Source organism: Brachyhypopomus gauderio, chromosome 3 (genome assembly GCF_052324685.1).
Source record: "Brachyhypopomus gauderio isolate BG-103 chromosome 3, BGAUD_0.2, whole genome shotgun sequence".
In the NCBI taxonomy this organism is placed as follows: Eukaryota; Metazoa; Chordata; class Actinopteri; order Gymnotiformes; family Hypopomidae; genus Brachyhypopomus; species Brachyhypopomus gauderio.
The window spans coordinates 33,174,712-33,192,227 of NC_135213.1; the positions used below are offsets into that span (position 1 = coordinate 33,174,712).

Below are 17,516 nucleotides of genomic sequence, written 5' to 3' on the forward strand. Positions count from 1 at the left end.
TTGGGTTGCTGTAGTGTAAAGGTTATCGGTCAGTTTAGCTCCAGCGGAACGCACACAAAGAGACTTTTCTTTTAGATGCAGTCCTGCCCTTTCCATGGCCATTTTGTTCCCGATCTCCTCCTCCATAGTAGAAGGCTTATTAGCAAACACTTTGTCCTGTGTTTACTGGAAGTACTGATTTGCTGAGAGCAATTGTCCTAATACAGTATTTTTCCATTTTTTGCAGCTGTCTCTGAAATGGCCTTTGAGCACAATGTCTGTCATTTTTCAGGAAACATTCAACTCAAAACATTTGGTACCCTGCAGTTTTCAAATTTTTTTTTCAAAGAGAGGCTATTAGCTTTTAAAACTGGTTATTTTTATTATGGGTTTCTGTGGAAAATAGCACTTCTTGGCTGAAGCTTAAAGGAGTTAATATTAGCATTAACTCTAGTTTGCAGGTGTGAACACTGCAAGGCCACCATATACACCTTAACAACCATTTACAATGATTCACATTGTGGTTACTGTAGTTCTTATGGCCCTTTTAGTCATTATATGGGGCTTCCAGTATATGTGGGCCAGCTATAAGTGATACACTTCTAAACATATAGCCATTACTCTTGGGAAACAGCTAAGGTATTTGATTAAGATACTGTTTCTGTTGTTTTGCCCCTGTAGTGACAACTGATTATAAGGTTATCATTACAAATGATCATTACACCCAGACATGATGAATAATAGGAAAAGCATACAGCGTAATCTTATCTAAAGTTGTCATGTTCTGGATATGACTGAAGTCTTTTGAGTGGAAGGCTACCTGAGGTCTGGGTATGGTTCCTGGTGCTGGTCTGAAGTGTGGCTGTGGCCATTATTAACTCCTCCTTCAGGATTTGTTTACTTTCAGTTTCGTCATCAGTAAACAAAACGCACACTCAGTGTGGTTCAGGTCATGTGACCAGCTCGGGCATTGTATTGTGTTACATTTTTGTCCCCTAAACAGTCCGCTTTACTTTAGCGATGTGTTCCCGGTCAGAGAGCTGCGAGGTGAGGCAGCTACGCTTTGGTTCACTGTAGAGTTGCCCGTGCTGCTGGAATCAGCAGCCACATCCTCAATAAAGATCCAGCTCCACCCAAACCTCCACCGCCATCTTTCACTGCCAAGCTGGCGCATTTTGGTTCATGACCGCCATTCATAGACACGAGTGAATATAGGAGTTGTAATGTCTTCTTTTTCAGCGTTAGTCAGACATGATGCGCATTTTAGTCTTTGCAGCATTTGAACTCTGGGTCCTTGGCATTGCATGTGCTACAGTTGATGAAACCAAGCTCAACTCCTTCCTCTCTCAAGGGACCCTTTATCTGATAAATAGGCAAGTACTGAAAGTCCTTGTCAGCTCTACCTGCTTTAGACGGACATTTCTGACGTCAGCCCAGATCAGATAGCTGGCTGTTGCTTTAAGTACTAACATGCTTGAAAGCTCGTTGGCTTCTTAGTCTGTCTCACCCACAGACTTTTGGACCAGTTCCAAAAAGACAATATCATTTATTTTTGTATAAAGGTTTAGTGCCAGAGAGTAGGAAGCTGCCCAGGGTGCTTTATGTGGAATATATATATTTATATCAGATGTGGAACCACACTAGACTGGCTTTTTAATAGAACAGTAATATGCAAACATCATGTTTTTGTTTTACAGCTGTAATTGTACTTTGTACTGAAATAGCTCTTATCTGGATCTCACAATGCTATCGTTCATATGTTCAAGAGCAACAAGCAGTTTGAACATTTAAGCATACACAGCCAAATGGCTCCAGATGTTTGATTATGTCAGTGTTATAACCCTAACCTTACAATGCTCCAAACACACACACACGTGCACAAACACATACACAAAACCCACTCATCAATGAATACCAGCATATTACCACATGATGGCAACACGGTGGCTTGGTGGTTAGCACGTTTGCCTCTCAGCACTGGGGTCTTGGGTTCAAGTCTCTATCTGAGTGGAGTTTCCATGTTCTCCCTGTGTCTACGTCATGGGCGCAGATGGAAATTCTGAAGTGAGGGGGACCAATATTAATCTGGGGGGGACACGAAATCTAGATGCTAGATTTAGGATGGGGTCAATATAAATCTGGGGGGGACATGACCCCCCCCCCCCCCCCCCCCCCCCCCCCCCCGTCCCCAGTGCCATCTGCGCCCCTGGTCTGCGTGGGTTTCCGGTTTCCTCCCACAGTCCAAAGAATGGAGGTTAGGTAAATTGGCCCTCCCTGATTCCCTGACAAATTCTCCCTGAGTGTGTGTCTTTGTCCCTTCATGTCCAATAAAAAGCAGTTGTCTGAGTGTGTGTGCTTGGGCATACCCCAGTAGTGGATGGTGCTCTGCCACTAGGGTCTGTCCTCTCTCCCCTTCCTGCACCCCATTCAGTCCCCCAGGGGGCTGTGGATCCCGGTCGAGAGTACGCTGTGCGCAATTGGCTTCTGCTTCTCGCCAGAGTGTGATTGGTTGTACCTGTGTTAAAATTGTAAAGCAACCTTGGGTATATAGAAAGGCGCTATATAAGTTGAAGATTCATTCATTCATTCATTCATTCGCATGAAGTAAAGGAGACTGAGTTCAGGAGTTTTCCAGATCTGCGTCATGTAGATAAGTATTCTACATTCATCAGTAGTACAGATGTCTGATCTGGGTCTGGGCATTGACACCATGTAACTTTTTGATTGTATAAGACACATTTGCATTACTCCATTGTGTGTTTACAGCCCCACCTTTGCATCATATACAAAATACTATGATTATATAACACTGTTTTAGTAAACCTTTGTCATTTGGGCATCTCTTTATATGGCAGAAGGTTTATGAATAAAAATGGAAAGTCAACAACTGAGAACTCATTAACCCCTTTTAATAGTGCACGTTCATGAAATGTACTAGCCTTTTACCGTCGTGAGATATTGGTCTTTACCACATCCATAAAGAGCAATAAACAATCCCCCAGCACGATGGACTCAGAATGGAGGGAGGGATTCAAAGTAATAGAGGCAAAAATGGAAACGTATACCCCCCCCCCCCCCCCCCCCCCCCGCCGCATTTGAGGGCCTCTTAAGGCCTTCCTGAACCTTCTAGACCACGAGGAGTTGGTTCTGCCAATGGGCTTTCACACACGCGGCACGGCTGATCCAGGGTCAGCTTTAGAACTTGACTTCTGTCTGACCTCTTGATTGGTGTTATGCTTAACGCTCCATCACCGCGATACGGGGAGTTTTTTTTTCCCCGGAGAGAAGGCAGGGCCTCGGAGGACAGGGCATGTGGAACATCTGGTATGAGATCTGGCCTGCATCCAAGAACACTATCCCCCCCCCCCCCGGCCACTGAAAGCTGAGTTGGATATCCTGTTGTCACGCCAACACTTGTGGAGCCACACGCACAGAGCAAGTGTTTGTTTAGAACAGGACGAGGGGAAAAAAACCAGTGCTCCCAGTGCTCCCAGTCTAATCCCTGTTTTGGATGTTCTTCCAGGCCGGCTAACCTCCCGCTGATCTAACGGATCACTTACTGGCACTCCTTCGTCCGTTCCAGTCCCCCTCTTTCATGTCCACTCCAGGGACGCGTCTCCCCGCGTGTGCCACGACCCTTTCGCCGGTGTCGTGCTGCTCCTTTTTCCCATAATGACTGAGCGGACGGGCAGACGGACGTCGGCTCAGCGGGCGTGAGACGAAGCGGGTTTTTTCCTCGAGGCGAGCCTGAGGAAAGCTGCTGTGACAGCTGGTCTGGCATCTCCGAACAGGAGCCAGAGTGCCGTCTCACATTACGGGCCTTGTGTTTGTCCTAAGAGACCCACTGTGCTTCTCTTCCCATGCTGAGGGGCCTTGTTCATCCAAGCAAATTTTGGACACATTTTTTTTTCTGCAGTCCTGTTGCCCAAGGATACACTTGACTCCTAATACGGCATGAAACTCCATGTTTGAAATGGATCCTCTTTTCATCTGGCTTATATATTGTTTAGCTTTAAAAATAAATGGTTTACTTGTCAGTCCAATTTCTAATTACTGGTTTGGCAATAACGACTCAGAATTTTCATCTTTCTGCCAATTCTCTGGTATACAGTGTGTTTTTATGTGACATTTTGCAAACAAATCTGAATTAATCTGCATGATTATGAAGCTGAAAACCTGTGGAGTGTGAATAACTCTTCCACTTTAATCTTTGCATCACTCCATTACAAAAACGACTAAACCTAAACACCCCAGAATGTGAAGTTACTGTACACGCCACCACTCCCTGCATACAACACTAACCTAATGTCCCACACACTGACCGAGGGGACGATTCTTAACGACAGCATCCTGTTTTGGAGAACATTCCAGTGTTCACACACTACTCCCTACAGTTCCTCCTAAGGAAAGCGAACATTCCCTGGGAATGGCACCTAGAACAGTAAAAGCACTGTGTTGACCGTCCCAAGAGGGCGTGTGGAGTATGCAGGCCTCGGGAGCCAGGAGACCCATGGGAAGAGGTGTTGCCCTGGGGCTGAGGGAACTCCCCATCCAGCACCGTCTGTGATAGCACTCAGGGCCGGGGAAAAATGGACCCCGGGCCCAGACCGTGAGGAGGAATGTGCTTACACCAATGGAGAGCAAAGGGAAGTGGGGGAGGGGGGGGTCACAGGAGAAAAGGGGGAGCTAGAAATGAATAGACAGAAAGAAGGAAAGATGAGGGCTGAAGGATGGAATGAGAGGTGGGGAGAGGGCAGAGAGTAATGGAAGAGGATTGGAAGTAACGGCTCTGTGCTAGCCCAGTGCGTAAACTCTGGCCCCACACCACACGTCCTCCAAGGAATGTGTGGCCTGCACACTCTCTTCTCGAGTGTCGCAGGCAGACGCCCGCCATTCCCCTGTACCCACGGCCCCGTCTGGCATCCGAGTCGACATGCTCCCCAGGCCCTGGTGAGATCAAAGCGGTCTGACCAGTGCTGGACAGCTGGACGGTATTAGCTAATGGTGGCACACCAGCACCATCGAGAACACTCCGTGAACTATTACCCTGAGGTGCGGTGACATAAGCCACCGCTAATGTTGTTGGAAGCCTCAGATTCATGCATATTGATTTGTTCCAAATGAAAGTCATTGTATTGCACGTATGTATATTGATGAAGGGAACTGTACAACAATGGACTGAAAGTCTTGAGGGTTTCTACTGAGGATGCACTTTGTGAACCTTTAAGACAGAGTCCTGTTTTGATTGCCGTATGTCTCTCTGGGCAGCTGTGCATATTGTAGTGCATAATAAAATAAGCTCACACCGGAGGCCAGTTTTACCAAACCTAAGGCTTTGTTAATAAAGATAAATAAATATCCAAACAAATGATTTGTTGTTATGCCCAGTAAACAGTTGAATCCTGAATGGGATGGCTCTTAGGAGATGCACCACGCTTATTCACCCGAGCACTTACAGCTGATCAGTGATGCACCTTCGCTCTGGCAGGCTTGAATTTGAATCCGGACACTCCACTCATCAAAAGAAGCTATTGATATGCCAACGAAGCTTGCTTTGCCGAGTTTGTGGAATATCTCAAACGGGGTCTGTGGCTGAATGGAGGCGAGGGAGTGTTTACAATTCAAACACAGCTCAGCATGGCTTTTTGCAGCCATTGTTCAGGAGATCCACCATTGTGCTGTAGCTCTGAATGCTCTACTTAGTGAGGGTGGGGGGCTTTATTTCTTTGTAGTAGTAATGAAGGGGGCGATCAGCGGCTCAGTGATGCAGTGTCCCGCTCCATCAGTAGAGGAGCAGATGACGTTCTGCACTCGTTGTAGTTTGAGGATGAGGATGATGGTAGGTGTTGAGGATGCAGGTTGAGAATGAGGATGAAGATGAGGATGAGGATTGAGAGTGAGGATGAGGGTTGAGAATGAGGATGCATAAGAGGGTTGAGGGTTGAGAATGAGGATGAGGGTTGAGGATTGAGAGTGAGGATGAGGGTTGAGGATTGATGGTTGAGGATTGAGAATGAGGATGAGGGTTAGTTAGAAGGTTAATGTAGCTAAGAGTTGTGGTATTTGGTGTCAGAGGTGAAGGTACAGCATGAGGACTGATGCCTAGGGCCTAGAAATATGGGTGCTGTCCATGTAAATATGCATCATGAGTGTCAACACGTAGCATGTGTCAACACGTAGCAGTTCTCGTGTCTTATCTTAACCTGGGAGTCCTGGCCTCACCATTAAGTGGTTACGTGTGGTTGGTTAAGCTGGAGGCAGAAGATACAGAGTGTGTCAGACAGGGTTCTATACCTCAGCTCTCAGAAATCTAGGCCATTTAATATATAATCAAATCAACCAGCCAAGTAGTGACACGTGTTTTAAAACTGGTAAATGCTAAAAACCTGTTCTGTGAATAAAATCTAAGTTTACGTGTCTTCACACGGTCTGCATCCACTCAGACTCCACTCAGACTCCTTGAATTCAACACTGCGTTCGACATGTCCACATGAAGAACCTTCATAATCCAAGCCCTTTACCCGTCTTCCAGTACCCACAGCTATTCACTTAAGGTCTCCTACTTAAGAGCCTCTTAATTACCTCCCTCCTGCTGTCAGTCATTGGGCTCCTCCCTCAGATCAATGAACACGCCCACCCAGCTCCTGCGTGCCAGCGCGGAGGCCGTTAAAGTGGTCCTGCACATGTGCTGGGCTGTTTAATTTGACCCTCTGTGGAAAAAGTGACTCGTTGTGAAAAAACTGCCCCTGTGCCAGCACTTTTCTCCAACCGCGGGGCACAAAATAAACGCACGAGCATCTGGACATCCAGCAGAACTCGGAATGCGCAGTCAGCATGATTCAAATACCGCAAGACGCAAATGGAGCGAGCTAATCGTGATCGCTGTACCGAGATGGTGTATTTTTTGGCGTGTCGAGCCTTATATGTGTGATTCTATGTTTCACATATGTGCATGTTATTAACACGATGCTGCCTTCTGTTCCACAGAGGTTCCCATGGTGTTGTGCCTGTTCACCTTGGTGTCGCTGGTCTGTCTGTGGGCTGGCCTCCACATGGCCTACACATACCTATGGATGTTCATTTCTCTCGTCATCTTCAACACCCTGCTGGTAAGAACATCCAATTTAACCCATGCCTCAGCACCTCATCCACTTGCTTATCTTGCAGCAATTAACTTGCAGCAGATTAAGCATGGCTTGTTTGTCTTTGTGTTCATTTTATTCATGCGAGATAAGCAGCGTGACTGACAGGACAAGCCGTAGATCATCTGTCTTTTATCTTATCTTTTGTAGCAATAAATTCACCATCAGTGCTGAGCACAGAGTGCCCCCTCTCATTCTGAAAAAAAATGTAGGCACACATTTGATTATGTAATAAATTAAGAATCACCAAAGACAAACAGCATGTCATGCAGATACAGTCTGGAGTGCTTCTCAAAACCTTCCCTATACACCAGTGAAGCACTTTGCACAAATCCATGAGACACAGAAAAGGTTCTGGTTTGGTTCTGCAAGAGTTAAGTAGCTAAAAGTAGTTCCTCACATCTTTACAGGCTATCGATCTGCGCCCTCGGCATGAAATTGATCCTTTAAGCTAGTGCATGCACATTTGAGCAGGTTCTGTGGTCTCTACCGTAGTCCTGCAATGTCTTTGTAAAAAGAGAAAGTCCATTTAAATATGGTCCATGAGAGCCTTATCTTCAGGTGGTATAAGGAGAATAGAGAGTGATACTATGCTGATACTTGGTTGGGTGATTAAGTCAGAGGTCCTCAGTTCAGGAGACGCGTTCTATCTTTATAGCCTTCTAATCAGCAGAAGCAGCTTTTCCATTTTCCATCAAGTTATGTAAGCAAAGTGTAGCACATGTTTGGAGTTTACAATGTAAATGGTCCCACAGCCATTCAAAACATTGTTTTGTCTGAATGTGTTCTGGAATTCAAACCCATTCTGGAATTCCATGTTATGATTCTTTGATAGCAATAAAGACAAATGTTTTCATTTTGTCTGGGTGTTTGTGCACTTGAAACACTTTTTAAACTTGCAGTGTTTGTGTAGTCGACTGATGAATTTTGCTTCCCCTTGACCTTTTAAAGACTTGCCCTTGCGCGACGTGGCGGGGCTGTGTGAAACGTGTCGGACACGGCCGTGCTGATTTGTAGCATCTGTGCGAAAGGAGACTCTCCAGTGGTGCACAGTCCGTGTTGCTCTGGGTAAGCAGGATGCCGGACCGCACGACTGTTGCCTAGAGAATCGGGCGGAATAAAGTACAGAATGTTCTCGTCCACTGACGAGGGACAGGGAGCTGTGGCCTGCACTGTGTCTCAGTGGAGAACCAAAGCGTCTGGCCCAGGTCTGGACCGTCTGAGCTGCTGCAGATCGCTAGTTGAATATGCATCTGCAAACGCTGGTATAAAAGGCTGGTCTCTGGAGAGAGGGATGACGTGGAGGAATAGGAGGATGTAAGCTTTAATCACTTCATAGGAAGTACAGATGAACTAAAAGTACACACACACAAATATGTATATGAACATATATGAAGAAGCTTCTTCAGCTGAGGTTCTGGTAATGGTAATGAGTATAGTACATATATAGTATATGTAGTATGAGTATAGTACATATATAGTATATGTAGTATGAGTATAATACACAGTGTTTGTAATGAAGGATGGGGAGGTTTGGGGAGAGGTCCTTCATCAGCTGTGCAAGCTAAATACATAGCATGATAAATGTAAGATGTATTTCTGATTTATCATTTTCTGTTACATTCATGTCAGACTGATCATGGGAAATACGCAGGTCAGACATGAGAGAGACAAAATATAAAATGATGTGGAATGTAAAGTTCCTGTAGCCATTAACAAACTTCCATTAGCTCTCAGTATTGTCTACATTACACTGCACCATGGGCTGTGTCTAGAACACACACAGACACACACACACAGATAGGGTCCATCAATAAATGCAGTTTACTCTCCTTATCAACTTTTGGACTGGCCAGGGTCGAAGGGTTACTGGGTTAAGAGGTGTGTAGTACTTGAAGGGGTCCACGATGCCTTGCTATTTATTTTCAGCTCTCTAAGAACATTTTTCTTACTCTTCTTAGCTATAGGTCAGAGGGCAGGTGAGTGGGGACATAATACCAGGTTGTGGAGGCATTTGTTTGGTCTTCGACCAACACTTAGGGGGAAACGCCAGCACGGATGACTAAACCTGCACCATGTGTAATGAAATGGGCAAATACTCTTTCAGTGGAGTGCCCTTGTGTTTGCAAATGACTGGAATAAGCTAGCCAAACACAGCTGACACAGCGGCGTATGTAGGACAGAGGAAAACAAATCTGCTGTTATTTGAAGGAGGAAGTTCATTGGCTGCTTAGCGTTTTGGCCCCTTGGCCCTATTCTGCTCCTGTTGCATCGACTCTAGTGGTGTCCTTCATGGTGCCGTTCAATATCAGTGTTTCATTCTTCACATTCTTAGACCCACAAGAAAGAGCAGTTGGTGCATCTTTTGTGTGTGTACATTCAAGTGTGTGTATGTGTGTTTTGGTTGTGCTACTTATAAGCAATATATGAGCATTTAAATACATACATATGCTTGCTTTCACTGGTTAGTGAAGAGTGATTAATGAAGAGGTCATGACAACAGATGACCTCCAGGTGGTAATTGGACACTTGAAGCGCCAGGCCTGTACACCATTAAAGAGGCCTGACAATGGTGCTACAGTGTGGGTGTTTCTAATAAAGAGACTAGTGAGCGTATCTTTAAAGATCCATTCACAAATGCCCACTCAATCATTGCAGAACACGTGTAGTCCAGGTAGCCGGTCTCTGGTCATTTGCGCCCGTGTTTGTTTTCCTGTGAGCAGAAATTTGAACAGGCGTAACAATATACCGCGTTTGTGCGCTTGAACACGGAAGGCCGGTCTGCTCCTTCCAGCACGGGCGTGTCTGGTCCCAGACAGAGCCACGGCGCCGCTCGGGTCCGCTCCCCCTGCTCGACTGCAGGGCTTCCGCTGACAGATCTGACAGTGTTTACGTTGTGCTGGTACGCTCTGTTCTACCAGGGAGTGCCAATAAATGCTCTGCTACACAGAAAGCAGGGCTTTGAACAACAGAGCTCACACACTCCACAATTCCACTTCCTCCCTGCTTCCTGAACCGGCTCGAGTCCTTAATAATAGGTCTGTCTTCATCGTGCTAATGCTCCAGTTTGTACAGCTGGGCCAATATGACGTATCAGAATCAGCTTGTTGACCGGAGGGGAGATGGAGAGGTTTATGAAAAAGGTGTACATGCGGTCTTATATTTCTGTCCTCTTTGTCTCTTTGTCTTTGTTGTGCCACTGTATTCTCATTTATTCATTCATTCATTCACAATGCTCTGTTGTAATAATGATGTGTGAGAGGTTTTTGCTTCTCCCTCTTAGTCAGTCACTCTCGCTCTCTTTTCTTTCTCGCTTTGTGTCCCTCTCTCTCTCTCGACACCTGTCGGTCCGTTTCCCTGTCCCCCGTCAGCGATGCGGCCCCTTTTGGTGACCCCTAACACCTCAGCTGCCACTCCTGAGAGTTGACCACTCCCATAACCGCCAGGGGTTATTCAGCTAGCGACTATTGCCTCCGGCCGTTTGTGTGCGAATCTCCCAGAGCAATTCCCTCAACTTGGACTCAGTTTGCTCCAGTGAAAGGAGGGAAATTTTGACCCGCGCACCCGTTCGCACTCTAGTGCCTGGCGTCGGTGCTTGAAGGATTTGAAAAGAACAGCTAAAGGTACTCCTGAGTAGAGGTGGACATTCCAGGTTCAGAAAGTAAAAGTCCTCACCAAGATTTTACACAGGCTTCCTGGATTGTGTTGATTCCACAATTTTTACCTGGTTTGCACTAATTAGAAAATCCAGCAAGCTTGAGTAAAATCCTGCGAAGGAGTTTTACTCTCTGAACCTGGAATGTCCACCTCTGCTTCTGAGACACTGGGTGTGAGACGGCTCTATCAGCCAGGTGCGTTAGTGAAGCTTCTGTACCTTTGGCGACAGTGAATTACCACAGCGCATTAATAGAATAAAGGCAAACAAACTATGATATGAGGCATTCTCTCCTTTGCTAAGAGATGACAGCCATGTCTTTGGTAGCAGATCTTAACGTAGCTATCGTGTGATCGATGTACTTGTCAACGGTAATGACTGGAAGATCCAGGCAGGGTTCGTGTTTATGCTGCATTTCTGTGGGTAGCCCTGTGTAGAAGCGACAGCTTCTCTGATTACCTTTGCCCTCCCTGTCTCTGCATTAAGGCCTCGTCTCCTGTGTGGACCGACTTAGTGGAGAAATATTGGGAGGTGATGAGGTATTTTGCGCCTGAGTGAGCAGGGTGCCTGTCACTTTGGTGTGACCGTCCAGAATGTTGTGTTAAATCATGACCTCACTGCCTGTGATGTCATGCTTTTGCAAAATCTCATGTGAATAGTTTGCACCTGTGTGACTGTACATTAATCAGTGTCCTCCAGCTTAGGCAAACATAGACAAAAAAGCAAACACAAAACAGACAAATGTAATTGTTTAACAAGTTCAACAATTATGTCTTGACCATAGTGTATATCGGTACTATTCTAGTCTGTCCTCGTCCGTCCTCGTCCTCTAGCCTGTCCTCCACCCAGAATACATTCATGCTGAAATTACTGACAGGTTAATTGTTTATTTAATATTCTCCAAAATCATAAACTGTCAGTAGTGAACTGGTTTCGAGTCTCCCGTGCTGGTGCACCATTACGGGTCCTGCTGAGTTCGATTTATTCCGCGTGGTATAAATAAATGGACTCTGTGTCTCCAGGGCCTCTATGTATTCGCTGTGTACTTCCTCATGCGCAACCAGCTGTGCTGGCCTGCCAAGGCCAGCTACGCTGTGGAGATGAACGGCCACGGCGGTCCGGACGGCATGTTCCAGACCACCGGAGCGGCCACCGTCAGCGGAGGAGAGATCAGCAAGTCCACACAGAACCTCATCAGCGCCATGGAGGAGGTGGGTCTCGTCACAATCTCTGTCTTTTTAATTAATTTTTCGTGTTTTGTACTTATTCTTGTACTATTATTGTATTATTGTACTTATTTTCGTGTTTTGGATTTATTGTGTGTTCCTATTTTGAGTTTAGTTCAAGATTGTGTAAGGGGGGGGGGGTTTCCCCCAGTGTCTGTGTGTCTGTGTGTTTATACATCAAACACCTCTTTATCACCTTCAGGCTCAGTGTTAGTAGTGCTTGCTCACGCTACGCTTTGCTTGTTCTGAGAACAATGAGCTCTCTCACACACACATACACACACACACACACACACACACACACACACACACACACACACTCATACACAGAGAATAAATGATTATGTAATGGGTAAATGTACAAGCCCTTAGTGTAAACTACAGTGAGGGACAGGAGCAGAGTATGACATACGTTCTGAAGATGATGATTCAAGTTTTCAGACTTCAGCAAATCACTCAAGCCCAGATGAAATAAAGTCTACACATTTTATTAGGCACGAGAGACAATTAGGCACGAGAGATTAGGCGGCAATTCTTACAGGCGGCGTGGAGAATGTAGGGGAAGGTTAATGTCATCGATCGCCGTTGTTGTAGTGCAGTCTTTTAATGCATTTTTCTAATCCAGTCCCAGTTCAAAAGAAGCATCTCCGTGGATCTCCCCAGGGGCAGCTGTGATTTGATCGCACGGCGCTGGCTCCAGTAATCCGGTTTCATTCATTGAGAGTACAGGTGTTCAGATTTAAAGCTCTGGGTTGTCATATGCTGTCCCAGAGGGTGAGCGAGTGAGGGGTATGAGGTGGAGGGGGGTGGGGGTGGGGGTGGATGAGGTTTAGGGCTGGTTGGGGCAAGACGGCTGTACCCTTGCAGGTCTCGCGGGGGCATGGGAGGGTCCTGTGGGGCCCGGAGGCACCTAGCTCATCTGACCTTAGGCGTCGTGTCCCATTGTAGGCTGATTTCTAATGCTGTGTTCTAGGGCCGCTCCTCTGAAGCAGTGAGGTGGGGTGTAGCCCACGATTTCACCCGTGATTTACTACTTTACGTGATTCGACATTATTCTGACTGTCCCGTTACAATTCTTGTGCCGTAATGGATGGGTATAAAATGGACCTTTATCGAGTGTCTGTACAAAAAGACAGAGATGAGGATCGTGACAAAGGAGGCTGGATAGTTCACACACGTCATGAGTCAAGTGTGCCCTCTTCACCGTGGGGCATTTTGTCTGCTGTTAGGTGGCAATAGAATGGTCTGCACCTGCTGTGTGCACGTGTGTGTGTGTGTGTGTGTGTGTGTGCGCGTGTGTGTGTGCGTGCGTGTGTGCATGTGTGTCTGTGGGCGTGCGTGTCTGGATACGTGTGTTTGTGTGTGTCTGTGTGTCTGTGTCTGTGTACGTGTGTGTGTTTGCATGTTTGCTAGACCCATCTGACCTCCTGGGGGATTATTGGTCATGATTTAGTTCTGTTCAACACTGCGTTCTGCCAGGCTGCCTGTCGACCTGGCAAACAAAAGCAAACATTGCAGCAGTGATCCCATCAAGGTCCTACAGTGGAGATAAACACGCGTAACACTTCTTCTGAGGCACTTATTTGACCCATTACCACTGACCCACTTTACCAGAATTCTGTCTTTACGCTTCAGTGGTTTTCAGACATATTTTCTTTCTCCATTTTCCTTTGAATCTGTTTGAATTCCTCAAGGCCACGTGCGACTGAATTTTGTGCTGTCATTTAATTTGTATCAAATGCAAAGTTCTGTCACCCAGATATCCGCGTTTCTGAGTCAGTGTGTAGTGTTTGGGTGTGAACCAAGTCACGTTCCAATTGTGTCCTGAAACAATTCGGTAAAGTTTTATACTTTAGATAACCAAGCTAATCTGACCTTGTGTTGACCCCTTCTTGAACTACTGCGACTGCGTCTTTGATCGATACACATTTCACATTTTCAAGCTGTGTGTGTTTAGTGGAAGATAAAAATGAAAGGTTAAAAAATCTTTTTGTGGTATCTTTCTGTATCTTTGATCTCATGTTCTAAGTATGTTTTCAGACACCCTGGAGAGTTTTACATCTCTTGAAGTCATTTTTTTACTGTTGCTTTAATGAATGTCCCAGCTGACATTGCATCTGTTTTCTTTTTGTGTGCCTGTGCGTATGTGTGTGCACATACTTGCATATGTGCGTCTGCGTGTCCTTCAGATCTCCGCGGACTGGGAGAGAGCTTCTCTGAGGCCCAGCAGTCAGCCAAGCAGTGAGTTCAAAGAGGGCCCAGAGATGGAAACCTTCCCTTCAGATGGTGGCTTTATTAACACGAGCCTAGCTCAAGATGAAGAGGCACAAGAATTCGATGACCTTATATTTGCCTTAAAAACAGGTAGGACCTGTATCACGAAACTTCCGCATTTTCTCAAATCACTTTTAATACCTTTTACATTACATCTTTTTTTTCTCTTTAAGCCTTGTTCCTTGTTCACATTTCAATATTATTGTCAGGCTTTTGTACATGATTCATAGTGCTGCGAAACAATGTGTCTGAACAGGTTCTTCTTTAATCCTCAATCTTCTGTTTCTTTATGTATTTCTGTTCTCTGTGTACTCTTAGCATGCCAAAACACTGTAGACTTTGAGATGTGCTGCTATAGCAGCCATTTTGGATCTGTCTTCAGTGCTTAATGAGAATAATGCCATTTATGTGTGTCACTGCGTCCCTGTGATCCATTATGGGTCAGCTTGAGTCTCTTCTCATATTAGAGGATTTGCAGCATGCAGTGAAGTGTAACAGGGCAGCATTATAGCTGAGGTTGTGAACAGTGACACACAAGGATGTTATGAAATCAGTCCCTTTGCATGAGTATGTAATTTAGATTCAGTAGGCCTGAATATTGAATCAAATGCAAACATAGTTAGTTATTCCTTCGGACAAAGGCATTACTTTGTGAGCCTGTGTCAGGAGCCTAAGGAATTTGTCATGCACTTTGCATCCCTATTGGCAGATAGGCCGTTGATTAAGTAGCCTGATGGTGTGCGGGCATTGGTCTGTTAAACAAGATTCCCAAGTTTGGCAATTTCAGGCATCAAGGTAAAATCACAGGACTGAGTCCCGTTAGAAGTATTCAGATAAAGCCATTAGTTTTACATAATTACTATAAATGCAAGACAGAAGTTAATATGCAGGAGAGGAGAATGTTCTCTTTGGTTTTATCTGGCTTGAGTCGACTGATGAGCCTGATTGAACTCAGCAAGAGTTCAGTCCTTCAGGCTAGTTCAGGCTAGATCTCTCTGTTATCAGTCTTATGTCATCTCAGCAGTACCAGCTGGGTGAAATACTAAAACTCTAGATCAGGACTGTTAGTCTTGAAGATTTATGATTACAGGACTTTGTCATTTGCATATTTTCATCCCATTGGCTGTGGTCAGGGTAATCAGGGTGACAAATGTGTGTAGCATAAATGAGTATGTGTGTGTGTGTGTGTGTGTGTGTGTGTGTGTGTGTGTGTGTGTGTGTGTGTGTGTGTGTGTGTGTGTGTGTGTATATATATATATATATAAATGGTCTCCACACGTCAGCGTGCAGATTTCTGGAGGGTAATCTTAAGATCAGATGAATCTAAGATGAATCTGTACATGAGTGACGAAATGAGAGGTTTGAAGGAACCGGTCATGGTCTGTTGCATCGCCGTCTTATCTGTGTGACATGGTGGTATGTGTTGCTGCCGGTGGAACAGACCGGCTCGGTGGGGTTGGGTCTGCTGCGGCAGGAGAAGCAGGATGAATTCGGAAGAGCAGAGCAGCACTTGAATCTTCTGCACTTTCAGATTTCGAAATCAAATGCCTCAAAGCTCCATGGAGACCAGTGGAGAGCAAGACTGCGGTCCAAAATGTCTCGTTGTTGCTTGCCTAGCAAATCAGAGCTATGTAGGGCCAGAATTCAACCAGGGATACATGTGCATATGTTAAATGGCTCTGCAGGCCACAACCAAGAAAGCGATCATAACACAGCCTCATGGCTATTGCATGATGAAACAGGTTTTTGCTATAACCCTGTGGTGAGCACAAAGTTTTGAAATCAGCAACCTGAAAGAAAGCTCTGCTTAATCTGATTAATCTCACAGAGAACAGGCATGTTCACCTTTTAATGTCAGATACTGATATCTGGATGAGCTAATACTGTGTGCTAAGGGGGCCTTTCTGAGGGAGAGACTTGTTAGATGGTTAGGTAGGACTTTTTCACTGGAGTCCCAGCTTACTGGATACCACTGTGTTCAATTCCAACATAACATTTTCTAGCAATCAGACATCCCAGAGATGCTCGATGAGGCTTGTATTAGACTAACAGCACTCATCAACTAAAACAGATCTGCAATCAAGCACTAATCAGTTTCATTTAATTAAAGTACTGCTCAATCACTTATACTTATCAGTTAAAAATACCTGCACATGACAGAACTATATGTAAACATAGATTTGATATATAGTTCACCCAGTACCAATTAAAATGTTCTTGAAATATGACGCACTGTTACATTTCACATCCAATGCAAGTACGTGCAGAGCCGAAATAGCTTATCAAAATGCAAATTGTTATCCGTTTCCATATACGCTGCGCTCTCTGCAATTAGCAGCAAACCTCCAATGCGTGTCCAGGATGCAGTGTGTTCGGGTGTCTCATAACGAACGAGCCATTTGTGTGACACACTCCACAGGATCCGCCCTGAACGTGAGCGACAACGAGTCTACCCACGGGAGTCACGACGGCGGGAGCGCGGCGACCTCCCAGATCGTCGAGCTGCGACGCATCCCCATCGCCGACACGCACCTGTGACCTGTGACCTCGCTGCTCCTCTGTGCATGGACAAACCAGCAACAGTATTCTTTGTACCTGTACCACCTTTGCACTAAATTTGCTGTTTTCTTAGGTTCTTAGTTTCATCTTTTTTATACCTGGAATTTGTTGATATTTCTTCTGATATATATAATGTAATGTGAATATGCAGTATAATTGTGACTACATTCATTTGTGATGTTCTTAACATGCTGAGATGTAAATATCCTGATATCCTGTACTGTAGGTTAAGAAACACACAGGCCTGCTGCTCACCAAGCTGCTTTAGTATGTGTAACACGGATCAATAAAGAATGCTATTTCAGTCCGCTCGCCTACGACTGCTTCTCTGCCTGAGACTTGCAGAGTCAGAAATGGCTGGCAGACGTGTGCCAGTAGATACCAGTTTGTTCTAGGTTTTAACCTGGGAAAATGTCATCGTGCACGATAGCTTACACGAAGCACCGGGCACGAAATTCGGCAAACAGGTTCCACTTGTTGCGGGTGCTCTGCTGCTGGGAGCTGTGGGGTGAGCTGTGGGGTGAGCTGTGGGGTGAGCTGTGGGGTGAGGGTTTGGTCTCGCAGGCGAGCTGATGTTCTGCAGTGGCATCCATGTTTCTCCAGTTCCACACGCAAGTGTCTTTATCGGCTATGAAAACAATGGAAGAACAATGTATGCTGGTGTGTTTTCTCACCGCCATT

General features: G+C 45.5%; 1 protein-coding gene across 1 annotated transcript in view; it reads left to right on the top strand.

Moving 5' to 3' along the window:
* adgrv1 (adhesion G protein-coupled receptor V1) overlaps window positions 1-17,142 on the top strand; it is a 114,013-nt gene extending 96,871 nt beyond the window's left edge. The window contains exons 87-90 of the mRNA XM_076997712.1: window positions 6,967-7,088; window positions 11,799-11,987; window positions 14,192-14,366; window positions 16,696-17,142. Of these exons, the coding sequence (XP_076853827.1) occupies window positions 6,967-7,088; window positions 11,799-11,987; window positions 14,192-14,366; window positions 16,696-16,814 (605 nt within the window). The 3' untranslated portion in view covers window positions 16,815-17,142. The remainder of the gene's footprint in view (window positions 1-6,966; window positions 7,089-11,798; window positions 11,988-14,191; window positions 14,367-16,695) is intronic.
* The last annotated feature ends 374 nt before the right edge of the window (window positions 17,143-17,516 follow it).